This window comes from Medicago truncatula, chromosome 8 (assembly GCF_003473485.1).
Source record: "Medicago truncatula cultivar Jemalong A17 chromosome 8, MtrunA17r5.0-ANR, whole genome shotgun sequence".
Taxonomy (NCBI): domain Eukaryota; kingdom Viridiplantae; phylum Streptophyta; class Magnoliopsida; order Fabales; family Fabaceae; genus Medicago; species Medicago truncatula.
The window spans coordinates 34,614,603-34,638,820 of NC_053049.1; the positions used below are offsets into that span (position 1 = coordinate 34,614,603).

General features: G+C 32.0%; 4 protein-coding genes across 5 annotated transcripts; 3 read left to right on the plus strand and 1 right to left on the minus strand.

Moving 5' to 3' along the window:
* The first annotated feature begins 838 nt into the window (after positions 1-838).
* On the plus strand, positions 839-2,575 carry LOC112417411 (uncharacterized). The gene is made up of 4 exons (XM_024773072.1): positions 839-1,212; positions 1,823-1,930; positions 2,050-2,141; positions 2,211-2,575. Exons 1-4 carry the CDS (start codon positions 839-841, stop codon positions 2,573-2,575), a joined length of 939 nt encoding a protein of 312 aa, XP_024628840.1.
* Positions 2,576-4,917: 2,342 nt separating this feature from the next.
* On the minus strand, positions 4,918-6,249 carry LOC11417932 (F-box/LRR-repeat protein 7). Its single transcript, XM_003629286.1, has one exon. It carries the CDS (start codon positions 6,247-6,249, stop codon positions 4,918-4,920), a length of 1,332 nt encoding a protein of 443 aa, XP_003629334.1.
* A 2,190-nt stretch (positions 6,250-8,439) lies between these two features.
* Positions 8,440-11,955, plus strand: LOC11415815 (uncharacterized). 2 transcript variants are annotated; one of them, XM_024773267.2, is made up of 3 exons: positions 8,440-8,597; positions 9,177-10,039; positions 11,514-11,955. In XM_024773267.2, the coding sequence occupies exons 2-3, from the start codon at positions 9,180-9,182 to the stop codon at positions 11,686-11,688; spliced, it is 1,035 nt and encodes a 344-aa protein (XP_024629035.1). In that variant the 5' UTR covers positions 8,440-8,597; positions 9,177-9,179; the 3' UTR covers positions 11,689-11,955. The 2 variants fall into 2 exon arrangements, with proteins under 2 accessions (XP_024629035.1, XP_003629335.2); XM_003629287.4 differs by lacking the exon at positions 8,440-8,597 and adding an exon at positions 8,622-8,883.
* A 10,227-nt stretch (positions 11,956-22,182) lies between these two features.
* Positions 22,183-22,934, plus strand: LOC11410290 (auxin-responsive protein SAUR50). The gene has a single exon (XM_003629290.4). The coding sequence runs from the start codon at positions 22,244-22,246 to the stop codon at positions 22,559-22,561; it is 318 nt and encodes a 105-aa protein (XP_003629338.3). The 5' UTR covers positions 22,183-22,243; the 3' UTR covers positions 22,562-22,934.
* The last annotated feature ends 1,284 nt before the right edge of the window (positions 22,935-24,218 follow it).

The window sequence follows — 24,218 nt, forward strand, 5'->3', positions numbered from 1 at the left end:
TTTTAGGAACAACTCAATGCAGGCTGAACCTACCACTTACAGTAATGCACTTTTAGTTGCTCTCCTCTCTGGCTTGGTTGCCAGCTCTTCAGTAGTTTCGTCTTTCTAGAATCCATATATATGTATATGATCCAATTTTGTTGTGGCATGTGTAAATAGTAAATACTCAACCACAGTAGCTTTAATTGGCATCAACACCTCCATGCCTGCCTTCTAGATGAGATGCTATCTTCTCTTAGTTTTTTTTTATAATTGGAAGTATCCACTATCCACCGTCATTTATCAGCGACTAATCACTGTCAAAAGTTGTTGGGCACACAAGGGTTGATTCTCCGCTCGCAATCCAATTTATTCTATACACAAGAGTCAGGGATCAAATCTCTAATCACTTGCAAAAGATGTCTGCGTCTCTTACCACTTGAGTGAACTATGTTGGTGTCTTCTGCTTAGTTTGAGCAAAAAGAGTACATGTGTAGAGCTTGTATATTCTGTTTCGTAAAAATGCTTGTCAATAAACTTTTTTGTTTGGAATTATTCTTGTTTTGTTACAAATACTATATTACATCATTATTAGTTATTACATGAATATTGAAACGAACAAATGAATTTATTTGTCGCAATTGAAATATTACGTAAAAAAAAAAAATTATACCAGTGTACTTTGGTAATTGTTTAATAAAAGCGCGTAAGATTTTGAAAAAAACGCATAAGAAACTAATTTGTTTCAATCCAACAGTATTTACTATCCACCGCCATAAGAAACTAATTTGTTTCAATCCAACAGTATCCTTCCTCCTAAGTAACCTTTCACCAACAATCCACCGCCGTAACCACCACCATGGAAAAACCTCCAACCAGCATCCAAAACATCACAACTCCATGGCTTTGCCTTCAAACTCACTCAGAAAAGCTTCAAAGCTCTGATCCAAAACAAACAACCTCAAAAAGAACCTTCGCAGATGCACTCAACAATGTTTGTGACATTCCGGTTTCGCAGCTACCTCAGCCGGTAATCAAAAGAGATAGAATAGAAATCAAGATACCAGAAGATGAATACCAAGCTGAACTTGCTACATGCAAGCACAATTTTAATGGAAGAATGTTGTGGCCTAAAGGATCAACACCCTTGAAGGTGATTGACTTGAAAAGCAAGTTATCTCCTCTCTGGAAATCACTTGGTAAGCGGGGAATCATGCAAGCCTTCACTACGAGGTTGAAACCTGAACTCGTATTATATTTAGATTGTTAGGCTTGTCAGTGTGGAAAGCAAGTAAAAAACTCATTTCCTCACACACAACACAAAAACTACAGTTAGTGCATACAGATGTTAGGAGGGCTCAAAAAACAACATCTTTAAATGGTAGAAGATATTATATTATATTTATTGATGACTATACCAGATTTTGTTGGATTTATTTTTTTAAATCTAAATATGAGGTTTCTCAAATATTTTGGAAATACAAAGCATTGGTGGAAAATCAAAATAATTGTAGGTTGCAAACTATAAGCTCGGATAATGGAATAGAGTATAAAATAATGATTTTGACAAGTTTTGTGAAGAATATGGGATTGAGCACCAACAAAATGGTGTGAATGAGAGAAAAAAAAAAGAAGCATTATGGAGATGGAAAGATGCTTGCTACATGAAAAAGATTTTCCAAAAAAGTTGTGGGCAGAGGCTGCAAAAATGCAATATTTTGTTGAATATGCTTCCTTCAAGAGTTATGCATAAAAAAACTCCTTTTGAAACGTGGTTCGTTACAAACCAAATTTACAAAGTTTAAAGATTTTTGTTTGTGTTTGCTTTTATTTTGTACAACAGGTTAAAAGAGAAAAACTTGATAAGAAGTAACTGCCGGGAGTTTTTATTGGCGATAGCGACTCTTGAAAAGCTTATAGAGTTTTCCAACCTCAAAATGGAAAAATTCTTGTAAGCAGAGATGTCAAATTCATGGAGGACAAACAATGGAAATGGGAAGAGCCAGTAAAGAAGGTGGTTCCATAACCTTTCCGATATTATGACGATGACGTAGATGATGTCCTGATTAGAGGTACAAGACCTTTATCTGAGATATATGGAAGAAGCAATGTTGTTGTGTTAGAACTGGCAGAGTTTAAAGAAGCTAAAAAGGATAACAAATGTTTTGAAGCAATGAAGGAAGATATCAAAATGATTGAAAAAAATGACACTTGACAATTGGTGGATAAAGCTCAAAATAGGAAGATAATTGGTGTTAAGTGGGTTTATAGGACCAAACTAAATGATGATGGTTCAATAAACAAGCACAAGGCCAAGTTAGTAGTTAAGGGATATAGCCAAGTGTTTGGAGTAGACTTCTCGGAAACGTTTGCTTCGGTGGCACGCTTGGATACCGTAAGGATGTTGCTTGCTTTAGCTGCCCATAATGCATGGAAGATATATCAATTGGATGTTAAATCAACTTTTCTAAATGTCTATCTTGAAGAAGAGATTTACGTTGAGCAGTCTGAAGGTTTCAAAGTGAAGGGACAAGAGGAGAAGGTTTACTTGTTGAAGAAGGCCTTATATAGTCTTAAACAGGCTCCAAGGGCCTAGTATAGCAGAATTGATGAGTATCTTCAAGGACTTGGATTTATTAAAAGTCCAAGTGAAACTACTTTATATGTCAAAGAAGTAAGTGGTGATTTACTTCTTGTTTCTGTATATGTTGGTGACATGCTTGTAATAGGAAGTAATGAGATCTTAGTGAAAGAGTTAAAGGCTGAAATTCTCAAAGTATTAGAGATGACAGTCCTTGGTTTGATGTCTTATTTTTTTATCATGGAGGTGAACCAATATAGTGATGGAGATTTCATATGCCAATAGAAGTATGCAGAGGAAATACTCAAAAAGTTGTACATGGAAGATTGCAAAAGCGCTACAACTCCAATGAATCAAAAGGAGAAATTCAGCAAAGATGATGGAGCTGGAAAAATTGTTGAAAGCAAAAATAGAGGCTTGATTAGTTGCTTGATGTATCTGAAAGCCACTAGACAAGATATAATGTATGTTTTAAGTGTGCTTTCAAGGTTTATGCATTGTGCTAGTGAAATACCTTATCAATCTCTCAAAAGAATCATGAGATACATCAAAGGGACATCTAATTATGGCATTAAGTATACATGATGTCCAAAGTTTCAACTTATTGGCTATTCTGATAGTGATTGGGCAGGATCAACAGATGATATGAAAAGCACAATGGGTTATTGTTTCAGTTTTGGATCACGAGTGTTCTCTTGGTGTTCAAAGAAGCAATAAGGCATATCTCAAAGTACAGTTGAAGAAGAATTTGTAGCAGCAAATTCCATAGCCCGCTGTTAATCAAGTAATATGGATCAGGAAAATACATGTTGATTTGCACATGAAGCAAAATGAACCAACTTAAATTTTTGTTGATAATCAAGCTGCAATTCCATTTCAAATGATCCTGGTTTCCATGGCGAAACTAAACATTTCATGATCAAGTTATAACACTTGCGAGAAGAGCAAAAGCTTGGCGAGATCAAATTGACTTACTGCAAGACTAATGAGTAATGATCAAGCGGTTGCTGTGTTAACAAAGGCTTTAATAAAAGCGAGATTTGAAATATTAAAAGACAATCTGGGTCTCTGCAGCAACTAAGGCAAGGAGGAGATTTGTAGAAATTGCCTTAGTATTTTCATTTATGATATTAACAAGTTTTTTTAAGAGACATTAGTTAGTTATTTTTCAGTTATGATTAGTTTTCAAGGCAGTATTTTAGGGAGTTTCTTTTCTATTTTCAGCTGTGTTTTAGCTCTACTTATAGAGCAGTGAAACAATCAAAATAATGCATAGAAAGGTAATGGCATTAGGCTCTAATACAAATACATGCTATTGACTACTCATTCCTTGATAAAGCAAACAACTATTCAAGGCAATTGCTTATTCTATAGCCCAAGTGGTATATAACCACCAAAAAAAATTTAACATATAGAACAAGACCAAACAATTCTTCTTGACCATAGCCTAACATCTCTTCCATAAGTTGCATCAACATTCCATCAAAACATAGAAAAAAAAAATGTGGCAACAAAAGAAACAGCTCTTCTAAAACTTGTCAGTTAAGGATGCACTTTAAATTTAAAAAATAAAAAATAAATCAAGGGTGCACAGACCCTTACTTGCGTACTTTATAACAAGCTTGATCAATATGTTGGAGAAGGCTGAAGCAACAAAAAACTTGATCAATGGAGGAAAATAGTTCAAAAACCAGCAGCTCTGCCACCAATAGCAGAAACACCTTTACTTTTTAAGGCTTCAATTATGGGCAGCGAGCGACAGAAATTTGAGTAACTGAACAAGCTTGTCTAAACTAAGCCATAACTATATCGTACATTCAGGAAGGAAAAAAAATCAATCAAGCTGCATGTATATCGCGAGGGGTTTTTGACTCATGTGAGCTTCCAACTGAATAAAAAACATAAGAGATAGAAATTAAACAACGTGACTCGCGTAAAACATGCATAGAATCAGTCAGGGTCCTTTGAAAGTGATATCTATGTTTTCCTCGTCCACAAAATTAACATTCTGCAAATGTGAATGCCCATGCTCACTGTCAGCATCATCGTTTCTTGCGACAGTGAAAATAATTTGTTAACTCAATCTCTTTTGTTCATATCTTTGCATTCTCTGCTATTTAAAAGTTACAGAGCCAGGAACAAGGATTTATACTATAAATGCATCCAGAGTCACCAGGAAAAAAATCAACATAACTCAACACTTTGCATATATTATATAAAAAAACTTACACAATCAGTTAGACAATTATAACACAGTGAGCAAATACACAATACAAAATAAATTAACTTCTCAGAAAAGTAAATCTGAAAACAAAAAACGTCTTAAGTTTAAAATTCACAAGAGCACTTTCAAACTACTAGGAAACAAGGCATCCATGACGCAAGAAGAGTTTCCTTTTTTTGTCACTGAAATCATAACGAGGTGGAGCAGTTATCTTTCTCAATGATGGCCTTGAAAATACCATTTTATCAACAATATCAGCATGCACTTGATCACAACCCCTTAAATTGATCTCCCTCAGTTGTATACAGTTTTTCCTCACATGCTTCACCCCCTTCTCTGTGACATATTTACAAGACACCAATAACAGTTGCAAAAGCCCACTACAACTCTTTGAGATCACATAGAGTGTTTCATCATCAAACCTTGTACATGACAAGTTTAACACCTCCAGATTGGAAACTTCGAAGTTCATTCCACGCAGCTTCACATGTAAACAGCCGGTGAAATTCAAATGCCTAATCTCAGAGCATCTTAAAACTTGACAAATTCCTTCTTCAGATATGTTATGGCAACACCTCAAATCAAGCAGTTGCAAATTAGGGAAAATGGAAGCAAACATTTTGATGTTATCATATGTTAACCATGAATTGCAAGTAACTTCAAGAAACTTTAATTGAGCGCTTACATCGCAGTCTTCCCATTTGAAATTCAAACCGGAAAAGGAAAAAGACCTCAAAGTTGATCTATCACGGAGCGAATGAGCAATACCAGGCTTGGTAATTCCATAACAATCACGTATGACGACCTCTTCGAGAAGCTTCCAGTTGTTGAACAAGTGGAAAAGCGATTGATCTTTAATATAGTGATGACTTGTGAGATTAACCTTCCAGAGTTTATAAAGTGCCGTTGAAAGAGCCTCTACTCCATTGTGTAAGCTTTTATAATTCTCTAACATTATGGGCTTAGAGAGGTCAAGTTCTTCGAGCAAAGGGAAACAATCGGCAATGAGGAACAAGTCGGTGCCATTGAAAGAATAAATACGAGAACAAGTGAGAGAGGTCAAAGTTGTAATGTTTTGGGAGAAAGCTTGTATCCCATTCACAGGTATGGTAAGTTTGTTGGAGAGATTGAGTGATGTGAGGTTCAACGGGAAATGAGAGATTTGGCAAAGAAGGGCATCTATGTCACTGTTAAAGTACTTGAGGTTGAGGGAGGTGAGTTTGGTAAACCTTTGGAAGCGGCAAGGGAGAGAAGGGATGGGGGTTGAACTCCTGATGGTTAAAGAGAATCGGAGACTGTTGGTGATGGAGAGGAACTGTTTGGAGACGAGGGAGAGTGAATTCAAGTAGAGTGAATTTAAGGAGCGATAGCTGTTGGTTGTAATGATGAATTTGAAGATAGATTCCAAACAATCGTCAGGTAAGTAAAAATCTGTATCAAGCCTCCTTGTTGTCTGTCTTTCCATTGTAGACTTCTAGTAGGAGTGTTCCGGCAGTGATTGTCACGCAATTTCTAAAGGTGGGTAGGTTTGAGGTATTAGGGTTTTTTATGAGCTCAGCGTTTGTTTTGTTTAAAAACCCTTAAACAAGATAAACATTGATCACATAAAAAAAAAAAAAAAACCTAACTTAGAATAGGGGATAAATATTATAGATTTGTGAAAGTAGAGTGTTTAATTCATACATACATTTAAAGTTACTTAATCGAGTATATAGTAAGAATCGTTTATCATAAATCAAATTTTATAAAACTAAAATAAGGTAATGATTACTTTACATCATTAACCAACTTTATAACCTAATAATTGAATATTTCATCAGCTGAACGTGTCTTATTGGTTTGTCTGTTTTGATTTGCAATTTTTTTCGTCATACTTCATCCGCTGAATTCTTCCACCTATTTTATAGAAAATTGAGACATAAGCTTCGGCAAGTCTCGGAAGTTGAATGTACCGCTCCAACATAGCATATACTAGCTATAACTTCATTCATTTCGGCAGGAACTTCCCTTAACAATGAAACTTCATATACAAAATTCTATAATAATGGCTAGATTTTTTTACTTTTGTTACAACTAAGGTCTAAGGTAATCTTTGATCATAGCATTCACTTAAAATTGTAAAAACTTGATTACCAAAACAATAGTAAAAATATATTATGAAACTAGAGTTATTTACATGGCATACAAATTTGTGTTAATGCACCAGTAGTGGCCCGTCTTTTATTCGCCGATGACTGCTTTTTATTTTCCAAAGAAACTGAATTTGAAGTGCATATTATGAAAAATATATTGACAACATATTAAGCAGCATTAGGGCAAGCAGTAAGTCTACCAAAGTAAGAAATTTATTATAGTATATCAGTCGTATAATCAATGCACAACTCCATCATGCAAATTCTTGGTGTTCAAGCAGCCCTAGGAATAGGCAAATATTTAGACCGAATCAGAATTAATTCATGGAGTAACAAATGTTTATCAAAGGCGGGGTGTGAGATAATGATAAAGTATGTTTTACAAGTTATTCTGTCATATGTAATGAGCGTTTTTCTTCTTCCAAAAACATTGATTGACATTGTTGAAAAGATGGGGACATGGTGGAGCAACAAATAGGGGTATCCATTGGATATCATGGGAGAAATTATTAGTTCACAAGAACTTTGGTGGTATGAGCTTCAAGTTATGTAAGGCTTGTTATGTGTCATATATAATTATTCAAGCAAAGGTTCTATTACTTTCTTCTTTAAGCTCTGAAAATTATTTTCCTATATTATTTCTTTTAAAAAATTCTATTATTTTCTTCTTTAAGTTTTTCATAAGTTCTATTATATTGCGATATTGCATAACCTTATCATACCCATAGACTAATTTATGGTAGTTTAGCCTCTTAAAACGAATGCTTAAGGCATATGAATTGCAACTTAAATTTAAAACTTATGAATTAAGAATGCTTAAGGCATATGAATTGCAACTTAAATTTAAAACTTATGAATTAAATTAAATTTAAAACTAAAAAATTTCTTATGAATTGAAAAAGTTAGGAAAGCCTACACTTACCTCTTCATTAAAATGTTATAAATTAAACTTCTCTATAAATAAAATAAGACAAATTCAGCTATTGGACTATTTTCCCATTTTGTGTATAACCTCTTAATTGTAAAACCATCCAATCAGCTGACTACTAAACTATTGGGAGTCACACAAATAAATTAATCTTTCTTCCTTTAAAAAAAAACAATAAATTAATCTTTCTATGAGATATACATTTTTTATTAAGATCTGATCAAACCATCACTTTCTAACATTGGGGAGCACGTAGTTAGGGCATAATGATAGAGGCTAGAATTTCATTTCATTGGGCCATTCCCTATAAAAAACTTTTCTTAAAAAAAATAATCGAAAAATCTTCAAAAATTATGTTTAAATGCCACTTAGGATGAACAGTTTCTCCCAAATAAGGGATAGACACGTTTTATGATTTTGACTCCTATTATGACAATATATATTTATTATAACAACATTAACGAAATATTTTAACATAAAAAATTATTTTGAGTAACAGAATACATCGAGATCATTTTAAAACTTTGACACATTAAAAGACTATTATGATGATAACATATCATCACCCTCTTATTATCAATTAAAAAGATGAAAAAGGCACTCAAGAATAAAGAAGAGTTGGTGATTGATATGGATTAGTTCTTGTTGATGTAATGTTTCTTTTACTTTACTCGAGGGAAAGATAGACACGCTCATCTTGCTACTGTAGAACCACGATCCACCTCTCATCGTCTTCTTCTTCACCCTTCTCAGGTTCTCTCTCTCTCTCTCTCTCTCTCTACCCCTTTGATTTCATTCTTCTATATTCTCTTTACTTTTCACTTTTCTTCTCTTTTAAGACTTCAATTTTAATCTTTCCCTCGTTTTTACTTTGATTGCTATTGCTACCCCTTCAACCCTTAATCTTCCAGATCGGTTTAAACTTCATTTTTTCGGGGGAATTTCACCTCATAATTTTCTACCCACTAATTGTTTTACTTCATTTATCTCTAAATTGCTTTACTTTCTTCCTGGGTTTCTTCTCAACAGCCTTGAACTGGTAAATGCAATTACTTTGAACTTTGAATTCCCAAATTCTATAATAAAGTATATAAGATTAAATTGTTAGGTTAATTTGTTCTTATGAATTTTGCTTTCATTTTAGTTTAGTTTAATATTAAATATATTATTGATTAATGATTGTTCTTTGATGGGGCTTTGCTTTGGATTTCTAGTTCAAATGTGGTTTATTAGGGTTTTTGAATTTTTAAAAATTGACCTTATATCTTTATATTGATGCATATGATTTAAGATTAAGTTGAATTTGTTATTATCTTATCCAACGTTATACAGGAAATGGCGGCGGGTGAAGATATTGCAATGTCGGGTTTGAAGTCTCTGTCGGGTCAATCTTGTGATACATGGAAGGAAGGAATGGAAAGAAACCAATCTCAAGTCGATGTATTGCAAGAAAAGGTTAATGAGATAAAGGCGAGTATACAGGGTTCAGAGGAAGATTCGAAGAAGGAATTAGAGGTTTTGTGGAGAAGAGTCAAGACTACTGCTACGTTGCTGACATACTTAAAGTCGAAAGCTAGAATCATGGCTATTCCTCATTTAGCTCATACGTCGTGTGGAATCAAAAAGTTGGATGGGGTAGGGGTTGTTGACAAAGATGGGGTTCCGTTATCGGATTGGTCTAGGAATGTCGATCTTTCTTCTTTTGATGAAGAAGATGCAGAATCTTGGATAGGAATTAGCCGTCATCAAGGTTTGTTGGACGAACAGGACGCTGTTTATATAGGTGAGATACTGAACTCTGTTCAGATGGTCACTGATGTGATGGAAGCTCTTGTGAAAAGGGTTTTATTGGCGGAATCGGAAACTGCACTTGAAAAGGAAAAAGTGAGTTTAGGTCAAGAAAAAATTATGCTAAAGTCTGCTCAGTTAGAGAACATGTCTATGAAATTAGAGGAGATGGAGCGTTTTGCTTCGGGTACAAATAGTATTTTGAACGATATGCGGCAAAGAGTTGCGGATTTGATGGAAGAAACAACTAGACAGAGAGAGAGAGCTGCTGAAAATGAAGAAGAGCTTAGTCGAGTGAAACAGGAATTTGTTTCTCTCAAGTCATATGTTAGTAGTCTAATCACAGTGAGGGAAACTTTACTATCCTCAGAAAAGCAATTCCAAACTATTGAGAAGCTGTTTGAACGGTAAATATATATTTCATTTGACATGTTATATGCAAGTGTCTTGACTATTATCTGGTATTTGAGCTGCTTTGATTTTTTGTTTGACCTAGTCTTGGTGGTATACTTCATGCTAAATTTAATTTTCTCTATTATAAGTTTTCTTGATGATAGGAACTGATTTATAATAACATAACAAAACAAAAAGAAAGGAATGACTGGTATAAGTTCACAACCATGCCAAACAGGTCCTTAATTGTGAAGTTCAGTTTTCTTCATTATGGCTGGGTTAACAACAATGCTTATACATCCTTTGATTAATTTAAGGGAATGTCCTCCTTTCTTAGCACTTCTATGAAGAGTAACTCTTATATATCCAATTGTTTAGGTTGGTTTCTAAATCCCCAAATAAAATAGATAATCCTAGTAAGTTATTTGTGTTGTGCAAAAATATCACCTTGTTGAAAGTTGCCATGTTAACGATGTCTTTTGGTGTCTACTTTCCTGTGTTTTTGCTTGGGGTATAGTTTTAATGTCTGTGTTTTTCCTGTCACTCTCTCCACACAATAGCAAGTGAAAAGTATGGAATTCTAATCTGAATTACATGTTAATTTGGATAGTCATACTTTGGATGGCTTTGAAAATGATATTTTTGTTTTTTATCAACATAAAAGCTGGCTTAGAATATGCTTTTGGAGAAGCATCTATCCTTGTTCAGGCTACCTTTTCCCAGATAATTTTATAGAAAATTGGGTGTTATAGGGTGCTCAAGTACCACATTGAGTAGTATGAGATGCTCACTAGAGTATTAAGAGACTGTTTGAGAGGGTTTATGGAAATAACTTATTACATGTTCACAAGCTGTTTTCAGCTTACTTTTATGAGCTTTCTAGGCTTATGAAAACAACTTATAAGCTATAACCTATATGAAAACAATTTGACTTCATTTAATTTGTTAAAGATAAAATAACTTATGAGTTATAGTCTATAAGCTTATGAAAACAACTTATAAGCTATAACCTATAAGCTTATGAACCCATTTGGGTTGGCCTGGTGGTATTGACTTGGGACCTTGGAGTATGCTCCTCCTCAAGTTCGATTCTCCCGGAGCTAATTTGGGTGGGCTAGTTTAGCTTCTTCAAAAAAAAAAAAATAGCTTATATATAAACAATTATATGATAGGTGCTTATATTACAAGCGTTTAATTAAGTTGTTTATCCAAATAGGGTCATGAGTGATTTGGTTCTTCCTCTTTGATAGTTAACGTTTAAGGGAGGGCTCCCCAAGTACTTAGATATTCATCATAATTATACTCCTATAACATTGTATTTGTTGGGTTTTTCTTGGGTGGGGTGGACATGTTTTGTGTTTCTGTTCATATATGCTTAGTGGTGTTTAGTTTTAACTTTTAATTGCAGTTCATATACAAGGTTCATTTTTTCATTTAGAATAAATTATGTGTCTTACTGCGTGTTTTTTTTTTATCTCGGGAGCACAGGCTAGTTGGAAAGACTACTCAATTGGAGGGTGAGAAAATGCAGAAAGAAGCTGAAGTTCAGAAACTTATGGAAGAGAATGTGAAGCTGAGTACTTTGCTCGACAAGAAAGAAGCTCAACTTCTGGCATTGAATGAACAATGTAAGATGATGGCTTTGAGCGCTTCAAACATGTAAATGCTATTTGTACTCTAGAGAACTTGTTTGAGGCCCGACTATTTCTGAAAAAAAGCATCAATGGAGAGCTCCATAAACATCATTAATGCCCTTTTTTTTTTTTTTCATTTTCTGGTGTCATTTCTCTATGCCTTTTCAGAATTGAATGCGGGAAATATTTTTCCGTGGAATGTAAACTTGGTGTGCTTTCATTCATGAGAAAAACATATAAAATGTCTCTTCACTGTAAACTGAATCATTAAACCTCACATCACGATTAATCCATCAGATGCTAGAGATAAGCCAATGATTTATACTGAGAAATCCTTGGTGCTCGTAGAGTTTAATGACCTTGCACTAACAATGTAAACAGTATTTGTACATGCATCCCAAAAATATCTTTTACACAGTTGCTAACGAGTGTGCTAAATGCACACTTTTAAGATTCTTAATTAAGAAAATGTTAAATGAAAAAGTTAATTGGTTCAGTTTTCAATTCATTGAATTCATCAATTTCTATAAACACTTGCTATTTAAGGTGGTTATAGAGTGTTTTAGGTCACTCGTTAGCATTTTCTTTTAAATGTTCATTTCAATTTTCAATGCATTGAATTCATCAATTTCTATAAAAAAAAATAAAAAAAAAAAACTTGCTATTTAAGGTGGTTACAAAGTGTCTTTGGTGCACTCGTTTGCGAGTTTGGAGGGAAAGGGAGGGAAGGGTTTGGAAAAAAAAAAGGAGGAAGTATGTGGAACAAATAGAAGGCATTGTGAGGAAGGGCTTTGGTGGGCTTATTTTTCTTCAAAATATAAAGAATTATGCTCTTTACCCAACCAAAAATGCTCATTCCCAACTAAAATGACTATAATGTCTCTGCGTGAGTTAACTCACGCAGAGGTATTTTTGGAATTTCGGTTGGCAATGAGCAAAATGTGTTGGGTAAAGAGCGGAATTCAAGTATAAAACCCTACTCATTTGGGGGAACTAAAATATTGTATTGGAGAAGAGTTTTGGGAGGGTTTATATGAATTTTTTAAAATTAATATATGTTGTTATAATATTTTTAAAATTAAAAATATATTAACCATAATCATTAATTTATTACTCTCTAAAAAAATACTCTTTACAAAAATGTGAAAGATTTCTCAATTTTCCTCTATATTTTTGCCTCCCTCCAAACTCCCAAACAAAGCCTTAAGTAAAAATGTTATTTCTTGTGACATACTCCCTTCGGTCCTATTTACAAGAGAAATTTGACTTTTTAGATACATTAAATAATGTATGTATCTAATCAAGAATCTAAACCAAATACATAAATTATTTAATGTATCTAAAAAGTAAATTGTCTCTTGTAAATAGGATCGGAGGGAGTGTATATACTCAAAGATAACAAGGAAATTTTCCTCTGTTCTAGGAAAACCTAGAGTTTCCCTCACTGATTTCGGGCCATTGATCTGTTTTCTTACCCTGTAACACATCAAAACCCTAGAGTCGTTACTTACTTACACACCTCTGTTTGCAAGATGGTTTTGCCTCATGTAAAATAGTCCTAAAACACAAATCTGCGGTGGAGGAAATATGGAACAAGTTTATATAACAATGACTTTGATACTTATACATACTAATATGTTTGGCTGGTTATAGGAGTTGATTTTGATTGGTCCTGACTTAGATTTGTTTCAAAATTCAATTGGTGTTGGCAAAAATTACTAGACTTCACACACATGGATATCATAATACTCATTTATTGTTTTATATTTATAATTTCAAAGATGGTATGTTTAGTTTTTTAACCACAAAATGTATTAATAATCAACCCTGCATAAGATGAACATAGACCAGCAAGACATAAACAATAAATAAATAGTGTCATATATTGACGGAACACTATTGTTTTATATTTATAATTTCAAAGATGGTATGTTTAGTTTTTTAACCACAAAATGTATTAATAATCAACCCTGCACAAGATGAACATAGACCAGCAAGACATAAACAATAAATAAATAGTGTCATATATAGACGGAACACCAAAAAGAAAATCCTTACACCCCATACATTATAAACATCAAGAAAGACATGACTAATTCGAGGGCTACCACCAACACCAATAAAAACAAACCTCCAAAACCAAAGTCAATGCCAAAACAAAGTGAAAGCCCCACGCACCGGTAGAAATCAAAATTGAGTCAAAACCTCAAAGTCCATCACAAGTGACCACATAAACAAATTGATTTTGATTTAGTTAGTTTTGTAAAATTGATTTTAATTAAAAGTGAGTTTAATACAATAAATTTAAAGTGTAAGTTTTGAGGTAAAAATTACAAATTATAGTTTCAAGTTAGAATCAATACTAACTGCAAAGTCACTTCTATTCGAGGGCCCTCCAGTTACACTAATTAAAGAATTAAATATAGTAAAATCATCTTAAAACATCGATAATCAACCTCTTAAAAGTGTAAAAAAAAAATTGTAAGTAAAAAATTTACTTTTTTTTTTGCATAGCAAGTGTCCCAAATCAATTTCAAGATTTTGAAAATCACTTTTGGCTCTCTCAAAGTGAATCAAACATCACTTTTGGCTCTCAAAGTGAATCAAAATATGTACTATGTATAGAATAATGCTAGCAACACTTATTTTAATTGATATTTTCTTTTAACACTTGCTTTTTTACCAGATAAAATACATATGGATCTCAACGTTTGATGTGGGATCAATTCTCAAAATGGTGTAACCCACATACATTTCACCTAATAAAAGAATAAATGTTAAAATAATATTTATACTATATAGGGATGGATACACTTATGGACTATGTGTGGCTTGTGTGGCTAAAGCCACACATGCAATTTTTCTATTTTTTTTTTAATAAATAAATAAAACACATGTTAAAACTTAAAAATAAGATCTTTTGAATGCTTTGTCACTTGTCAATGATATCAAAAAATAATTACAATAAATGAGGAATGAGGGATAAGAAAAACTTATATCTAAAGTTATTAAAATTTGCAATAAGCATGATATAGATGTGCCTGGTATGGATGCAACATATGCGCAAAGGAAGAAACTTAGACAACACTCTTCAACTTCTAGTGTTTCTAACTTGCATCGTTATAAGAATGATTGTTTGTTTAGTATTTTAGATTTACAGTTGTAAGAGCCCAATGCTAGGTTTGGAGAAGAGAATATAAACTTTTACGATGTGTATGTTTGAGTCCCGCAAAGCCATTTGCAACTTTTGATGTGAATAAATTATTGAAGGTGATTGACTTTTACCCAAATGATTTTATAGATGTATCAAAAGTGGTGTTACGCCATCAACTTAAGAATTATGTTACAAATGTTCAATCTGACCCAAAATTTGCTAAATTGAAAGGACTTTCAGATTTTTGTGCAAAACTTATGGAAACAAATAAGTGTTGCACATTTGATATGGTTTTATAAGCTTTTGAAGTTGGCATTACTCTTGCCGGTAGCAACTGTAAGTGTTGAACGTGTTTTTTCAACTATGAAAATTGTGAAGAGCCCACTATGTAACAAAATGGGTTATTAGTGACTAAATGACTGTCTTGTAACTTGTATAAAAAGAGATGTTCTTTTAACATTTAGTATTGATGTTATTTTATCTCATTTTCAACAAAGATATGAGACGATTTTAGTTATAATGTATTGTATCAAACAATGTTATTTCTTATTTTTAATATAATTTGCATTATTTTTTCTCCAAAATTTTAGCCCCACATGTATCAAATGTCTAGATCCGTACCTGTTACTATATATAAAGAAAATAAATCATTTCAGCTTTTTTGGACTGACTTTTTCTCTTTCTAAAGATGCCTTCAAAATTCAATACAAATATAATACATGTAACAAATAGATAAGAATAAATTTAAATATTAAAAAAATGTAACAATCATGATTTTTTTTTTGTTACCACACAAAATATATCGTGTAACAATATATGTCCATTGTTTTTTTCCTTTATCCTTAAAAAAATGTAACAAATTCGATAAAATATTTCTATCTATACTATATATCTATTCTATACTATATATAAAGAAAATAAGGGGTTTTAGAAAGATTTTGGGTTGACTTTTTTGTTATTCTAATTATACCCTTAAACAATTTTTTTTCTGTAATAATGTTATATTGTTGTTGTTATTAAAAAGATTTAAAAAAAAATTGTTATATATTATTGTTGTCATTGAAAAATATAAATATAGTTTGTTGTGTTTCTTATATTTGAAAGTAATAAATATCTTATATTATATACCTTTAACTTTAATCTATATCAAAAAATTTATATACAATAACGTTTGTAATTTACACAAATTTTTTTTATAAAATATCGTTGACAATTTACACATGTTAGCGCAATAAAAAACAAAAAAATGGACACATGAATGTTTGGATATAGCATAGAATTTACCTATTAAATAAGGTTGATAACATTACTCACGAGTATCTAACAAAAATGAACACAATGACGAGCTTAAGTTTCTCATGTTGAAAAGATGTTTGAACTACCTAAATGCATGCCTATTTTTGTCTTCACGTAGATTTTTCCAAAGACAAAAGTAACATGGCCTCACATGCTTACTTATTCTATGCTATGGTAGTAGAAGATAACGTCTTTATGTTGATCTCTTTTTGTTAGCGCTAAGGCGTTGCCTGTTTTTGACAATGATAAGCAATGTTGTGTATCAATTCCTCTCTCGTAGTTGCGGCTTTGTTTGGAACGTTGCTTTTGTTTGTAATTTTCAATACAAGAAAAGACAACATGTAATTTCAGTGATCCAATTTGAAGCTAAGAGACTTTGATACCCTATGGAGTTTGCAATCTCAATTCCCAAACATACACGACGGAGTAATAATTAAATTAAAATTGAGTGGAAATGGCTGTGAGATACATTTAAACTTAGGAAAATGCTAATTTGTGTTTTCAAGGTACAAGTTAAGAAATCAAAAATAAAAACATTTTGTTCGAATTGTGTATCAATATTTTAGAAATGTAAAATCTTATATTTTCAAAATAAAATTTATGATTTAATTCCATTTTTAGATTCTTAATTTGTGCTCTAAGGACACAGGTTAACACAACCCTTAAACTTATAACCATGTTTACCTTGAATTCCATGCAAAAGTGATTACTCCTAGAACATAAATAAGCTAAGCTGGCTATCGTAGCATGGAAACCCATCTTTCCTAGGGCCTCGGAACATGATAAGAAAGTCAGATATTTGATTTTTTTTTTTCCTTTCAATTAAGTCCTTTTGTATGTTGATTATAGGCTTGTTTATTTAATATATGTTCTAGTCTTTTGAGTTGCACCACATACACATGGGCAATTTGCATAGATGAGACATTTTTTGCGGAATTGTAGAAAATGGAAGTCTTATAGCATTTTGATTTACATTCCGATTTGATTGAATATATTGATCATAGGTTAAAGTAATTGTTAAGATATATGATTTTTTTTTATATATATAGAAATTGTAAGATATATGTGATATGCCCTCTTCTATATACAAAGTATCTCTATTTTTAGAGAAACTAACATAAACGAGGAAAATAACTTTTCAAAGAGCTCTTGAAATGTTTAAACCGAAACATGAAATAGTATTGATGTTTTTATTTATACAAAAAAATAAAAGATAGTATTGATGTTCATAATAGTCTAGAAAGAGACTAAAATGAGTTTCAAGAAAGAGATTCAGAGTGTAAACTTAGGAAAATAACATAAGCATCCAATTACTAATAACATTTGTCTATGAAAAAGAAAAGAACAATCACCAAATTATTTGGTGACTTTGTACCATATTTCCCTTTATATATTTTATGTATTTGGGAAATTTCTCATAACAGAAGAAATTTGTTTCGATGAGGTTAAGGAGATCACTATCCTTATTCTATATATGCAACAACAAACCCATCTCTGTCTCAACATGATAACCATGATACATAGCCTCATCATCTCATGTTAAATGTGATGAGTCGAATATAATTTGTTTTTCTTATATTATTTGTTATTTTAGAATATTAATTAATTTTTTTTTCTATTAATATAATATTGTTTATTATGTTCCAACACGTAACTACTCGACTAACAACTACATTAATAAGATTGTAAATAAAACTCACATATATGAGGGAGTGAGTATAGGATAAAATTTGTCATTAATATGGATTGACATTGACTCACAATTATCATAATTTCATAAAGAATGATGGTACACTTTGTAGCTTTGATGGAACCGTGGTACACAAGTTTTGGTACGCGAGAACTAGAAATGGAGCACCTATGCAATGAATAATTTCCTTCTTTTTAATTATGTGTGTAATCACAAGAAAGAAAAAAAATGTGTTTCATCTTGTGTGGTTGACAATGGTTTGATGTAGTTGGTTAGAGTCGAATGATGTTCTATTTATCGGTAAAGTGGCAAATTTTATACGGGTTGTTGACCGTTTTAAGTGTCTTTCTTGCAAGGAAGATAATAATAAAAAAAACTAATTTTTTTTCTAAACTGTTGTTAAATCTAATTGTTTGCCTTCAATGTATCTATTTTTTTTAAACATTGTAATGAGTTTGAGTACCTCTTATACTCGATTAAATAAAAATTTCTTATAAAATAAATTGAATATCCATCTCAAGTCCAAACATACATTAAATTAAATTATAAAACCAAATGTCTCAAAACGTATGTTAGATTATAAGTTCCAAACAAATTTAATGTGATTCATAAACTTCATTATTAAAAAAAAAAATGTGTACAAAATTGTACCCAAAAGGTTATCTATTTTGTTTTTGTATCGGTGAAGTTTGTGGCGGCTCTGGATGCCACACATTTGTGGTCGCCCAAGATGCAACAATGACCATAAATTTTTCTTGAAAAAAAAAAAAATTCCATCAGTGGTCGCCCAAGCCACAAATGAAATAATTTAAAATAAAAAAAAACGTTTACTTGATTATTAATAATAATAGACAGAATATAGAGAGAAGATGAGAAATAATAATAGAAAGAAGGTTTAATTGCACTTTTGGTCCCCTATCTTTTTAAAAGTTATGATTTTAGCCCCCTAACTAATTAAAATACAAAACAATCCCCTATGTATTGGATCTTTGACAGTTTTAGCTCCCAAGACCACTTTTGATTTAGTCTTTGTTGACGTGGCACCCACAATGGTCGAAACGTGATACCTCGCTTAAGGGATGTGGGTGCCACGTCAGCGAAGATTAAGTCAAAAGTGGTTTTGGAGGCCAAAACTGCCAAAGATCCAATACATAGGAGGCTGTTTTGTATTTTAATTTGTTAGGATGTCAAAAGTGCAATTAAACCTAGAAAGAAATATGAGAGAATAGTAATGAAGAGAACATAGAGAGAAAGATGAAAGAATAGCAGTCAAATGAAAGATCTAGATTTAATGGTAGAGAAAATGATACAATAATAACAAAGAGAATAATGGTAGAGATAATGTATTTTTTTTAAAAAGAAGATATAACTGAGAAATGAAGAAACATGAGAAAAATGAAGTGATATAAGGGGGAATTTGTGGCGATTTAATTCATAACAAAGTTTATAATTGTTTAAATCTCCATGAAGTTTGTTGTCGTCAAAACAAACATAAATTTTAATTTGAGTTCTTTTTATACATTTTGTTGCTGTCAAAGTAGCCACAATTTCAAATGTGACTCTACCATTTATTGTGGCAAAAAGAAGCCGTTACAAAGTTCGTGAGAGCTTTTTTGGCCAATAATAAAATCATATTTGAACTTGGCAATTTGAGAAGACGTTATGCAAATAATTTTTGAAGGTTTAGTGTCGGCCAATAATTTTTTTTAAGTTGACCACTAATAAGTGGTTTTCTCGTAGTGTTGAGTCAAATGTAAGAAACTAAACTCTCACAACTTAAGAAAATAAGATTTAAATCCTGCTCCAAAGATATCTCGACATTTAATATTTGACCATGTTTCATATAAGATTACATTTAGTAAAGTAAACTTATGGAAGGAAAAAAAATGCTGCTACTTGTTAGCATTCCCATGGAAACATAAGTCAAATGAAAGATCTAGATTTAAATTACTAAATCTATATCGCCATTTGCAAGTTTGGGGATAGGAAAGAGAGAGATCTTAATGAAAGATACAAGTTGTGGGTAATTTAGTATACAACAAGATAGAGATAAATATTGAAAGAAGTAAAGATCAAGATTATTTTGTAAGCTAATGATAATATACAATTCACTCCTATCAATATTGCTCTAATTCTGATTTCTGGGATATATGTCAATGGATTTTTAGTGATACAATCTTTTCCATGATTTCTATGAACTCCAAATGTGAGATTTGCTTAATCTTGTCGATGATGCAATGAAATGAAATCCTTTTGCATACATATTGCTGGAACAATGAACAACAATGTTACTACTAACTAATGTGGTTTCCCTCAACAATAAAAAAAAATTGTGGTTGAAATAGGGTTAAACTTAAAAGCAAAGAAGATGCAAGTTGCGTGTTTTGATAATATAATAAAGTCGGGAAAATCGTGATTCTTTAATGCTTTTATACGGTACTAGTTTTTTTTAGAATGAATGTTTTTAATCTTATTGCCAAGAGTGAAAATTGAATCATTGACTTCCTTATCACTTAGCTAATGTTAGTAATGCCATATCCTAATCATAAATGCTCTCTAAACACACTTTCAATATGTATGTGGTTCCCACATCAACATACATTCATTGGTAAGGCCTATGTTATCCTTTGATGAATTAGGGGTAATTTGTTCTAATGATAAAAAAGATTCAATTCTAAAACGAAAGAGATGAAGATTACATGTTGAATAAAGGAGATGAAGAAGTTTGATGTTCTTGAGATGAAAATGATAATTGATAGTAAGAAAAACTATCGATGAGCATACATTTTTCTTTGATGAATTGGGTGTAATTTACCTCTAATGACAAGTACGATTCGATTTTGGAACGAAAGAGATGTAAATCACATGTTAAATGAAGAAGATAAGAAATTCGAAGAAACACTTTGATTGGAAGCAGCTATGTAAGAAAAAACCACATTCATATATTGTATGGTGTCGGTTCCGTGTGTCTAAATAACACAATTCTAATTTAAATATGAGTCTATTTAGAAGACATTTTAGAGCATCTAACCCCAGATATTCTTATTGAGGTTCTTAAACGTGTCTTGTTTATGCATATCAATCAGTTTACCTTTTTATTAATTTAAGTATCAAATAAACTTTACATATTTCTTTGTGCATGTTGGATTGACGGTGAGATTGACATAATAAATAAATCACCGTAATTTTAGCAAAAACTACACTTTAAAACTTCACAAAATTATAGTTGTTTTGCCGAACTCCCAGTCAATCTATGCTTCATCTCCAAAAGTCATACCATGTAAAAAGAAAACAGAGTATTTGTCTTAGCTTGTACCATTTAGGTACAAATGAGATTGGACCACTATGAAAGTATCAAACGAAACAGGTATTAGTATCTCTTAATTGGTAAGTTGATTCATTGATTGTGTATAATTTCTTGAGCTAATTATGAGAATAAATATTCAATTTAGTTTTTGAAATATTGACTATATAAATGATTAAGTTGATACGATGCTCCACAAGGTCTCATATTCGATTATCTCCGGTGTCAATTTGGATGGGCTAATTTAACCTCTTCAAAAAAAATTGATACAATGCTATAGTTTACCTTTTTAGTGCATGTTTATTGTTTATTATATTGTAGATCACCGTTACTTTCAGCAAATCCACTAAAATATTAAACATGTACTAAAATTAAGTACTTAATTTGTACTTTGTAGGAGCAAGAGTCTTTCACATTTTGAAATTGAGATAAATGATAAGCAAAAAATTGGCAGAAATATGTGTTCAAGAGAAAAAGTGGCCCACACTGCTTACTAAGGAAGCAACAGACAAAACGATTTCCAGTGGGGTTACACTTGGAACTTGTTTTCCCTTCTAATTCTAATAATGTTAAAATTTTATTCAGGTTAGTCCTACCCGTATACTTCAATGTTTTGCCCTATGTATGAAACCAACTACTTCAATTTTTCATGCCCATAACATCAATATCCTTTATGACATCCCACCCTCTTATTTCCTTGACCAAAACTATATATTAAATATTTGAATATTTTCATTTTCCTAATCTTAATCTTATATTTTCAATTTTAATATATTTTCGTCTATGAAACACAGATACAGATACGGACACACCGATACAACTAATAATTTTTAAAAAAATCATATAATTCAATTTAATTACAAGTGTCAGTATCGTGTCAGGAGACGCATAATCCAAAGAGTGTCCGTGCTTGATAGATTTTCTTATATTTGCAACCATCCACTGTGGCATTGACAAATAGAAGCAATTTAGGTACGGTCTGCTACATGTCCCCACATCCACGTGACTATGTTTTCTCTAACTCTGTTTCTCTTTTCCACACTACCAATCTCCATCCATAAATATATCCCTCTCTCCATGAATCACCACACCACCATTCAAAACTTCAATTTTTCAAGAGAAAAAACACAAAACACAACAATGGCCATTAGAAAATCCAACAAGCTACCACAACCAGATGTTATTATCAAGCAAATTCTTAAAAGATGTTCAAGTTTTGGAAAGAAAAATGGTTACAATGAAGAGAGTCTTCCTGAAGATGTACCAAAAGGTCATTTTGTTGTTTATGTTGGAGAAAATAGAACAAGATATATTGTTCCAATTTCATGGTTGCCTCATCCACAATTTCAAAGATTGCTTCAAAGAGCTGAGGAGGAATTTGGCTTCAATCATGACATGGGCCTTACCATTCCTTGTGATGAAGTTGCTTTCGAGTTTCTTACTTCATTGATCAGATAAGAAGTATGGTTTTAAATTGCAGTCTGCAACCGCAAATATAAAGGATTTCTAGGTCTTTGCAATTTCGATCGCATTGGCTACATTTTTCTCCATTTTTCCACAATATAAAAGTTTGCAGTGTAACCGCAATCGCGACTGCATTTAAAACCATGATGAGAAGGAAGGGCTTGGCACATTTGATCATAGTGAGGTTTATCAATATGAATCCCTTTGTCAAGTGGTGGATTATGGGTTTGACTAAGGAAATATTAACACTTCTACATTTTTTTTTAATTGTAATACACACACATGCCAAGAAAATTTCCTTGGTTGTGCCATTTGTATTCTTAATGAGTAAAGATTTGTTCCAATTTTACACGATTGTTTTGTTTTCAGTTGCATTTGCTTGATTTAGTTGTTTGATGAATAGTATTAGAAATTGTTACTTTCAAAGAAAGAGTTTCAAACATTCAAATTTGTAACCATTAAAAGAAGTCTTCTTTATTTTTTGGTTCACAATTCCTAAATTCCACCATGCATGTTGAATTTGGAGTTCCAAGATATCCAACTTAAAACTAGTACAAAATCCACGTTAGCATCTTGTCTTAGGTTTTTGAGAAATCTCAAACAAGTATTACAAGGCAATGTTTTAAAAAGTTTTGTGATCAACAAAGGGAGTTTAGACGTCTTTGACGATTGCATTGCAATAGCCATTATAGTCGTATCAAAACTAAAACGACTTAGTCTGAAAATTCTCATCTAGTATCGGTGTGTTAAGTGTGAGTAAAAAATCTTAGGTTAAATAAAAATCGACCTATTGAATGAAAGAGGCGTCTTAATCTAACGTGAAGTATATTTTAACCTCCCATGTCGATCCAACTCGAAAACCATGAAATTTTCTCATTATAACGTGCAAAAGGTTAGCATTTGAAAGAGACGTGGGATGGAGGGCAAACTATTATTATTTGTAAGCTTCATTTTCTATGGTCAAAGACAATATTTAGGTGGCACCAGATGTCATTCTTGTTTTATTCCTTTTCACACTTGTTCCATTTCATTTTCTTGGAGGAATGCCTAATTTTTTTCGTGAATATTAGAATGCCTACAATGTATTTTGTAAAGGAAAAATGTAATAAAATGTAAAAATGAAAATTTGATTAGCATTACAATTAATTAAATTTCAATTTAAGCTGCAAATTTATTTATTTCTTATCAATAGTTTGTGAAATAACTAGTGAAATAATAGTCATTTTGGTCCCTAAATGTGTAAATCTAATAGTCCATCGTGTAAAATGTTCCGTTAATACCTCGATATACTTATTTATTGTCGTATCAATCCTAATAAAAATTTATTTATTCTCATATTTTTCTCTATAAAAATATAGTTATAGTCAACATTGAAGGACTATTTTAACGTTAAAGACCATTTTAAATATATGAGTGTGCAATTCGAGATTATTTTAGAATTTTTGTATCAAAATAACTCTTACCACAATAATTAATGTGTTGGCTTGGTTAAGGTTATGACTACAAGTACTATGTACGTCTTGTGATTGATCATGCATGCTACCCAATTGATCACTATGCTACATCCTTCTCTATCTCTTTCGGATAAAAAGGAGGACCAAATTAAATGAATAACAATGCTACTGGCCAAAACAGGGGGAGAAATTCCCGG

Coding starts and splice junctions, on each gene's coding strand:
- LOC11410290 (XM_003629290.4), top strand. CDS start 22,244: ATGGCCATTAGAAAATCCAACAAGCTACCACAACCAGATGTTATTATC.
- LOC11417932 (XM_003629286.1), bottom strand. CDS start 6,249: ATGGAAAGACAGACAACAAGGAGGCTTGATACAGATTTTTACTTACCT.
- LOC11415815 (XM_024773267.2), top strand. CDS start 9,180: ATGGCGGCGGGTGAAGATATTGCAATGTCGGGTTTGAAGTCTCTGTCG. Junction 10,040..11,513: donor ATTGAGAAGCTGTTTGAACG/GTAAATATATAT, acceptor TCGGGAGCACAG/GCTAGTTGGAAAGACTACTC.
- LOC112417411 (XM_024773072.1), top strand. CDS start 839: ATGGAAAAACCTCCAACCAGCATCCAAAACATCACAACTCCATGGCTT. Junction 1,213..1,822: donor ATGCAAGCCTTCACTACGAG/GTTGAAACCTGA, acceptor TTTGTACAACAG/GTTAAAAGAGAAAAACTTGA. Junction 2,142..2,210: donor AGCTAAAAAGGATAACAAAT/GTTTTGAAGCAA, acceptor TGGTGGATAAAG/CTCAAAATAGGAAGATAATT.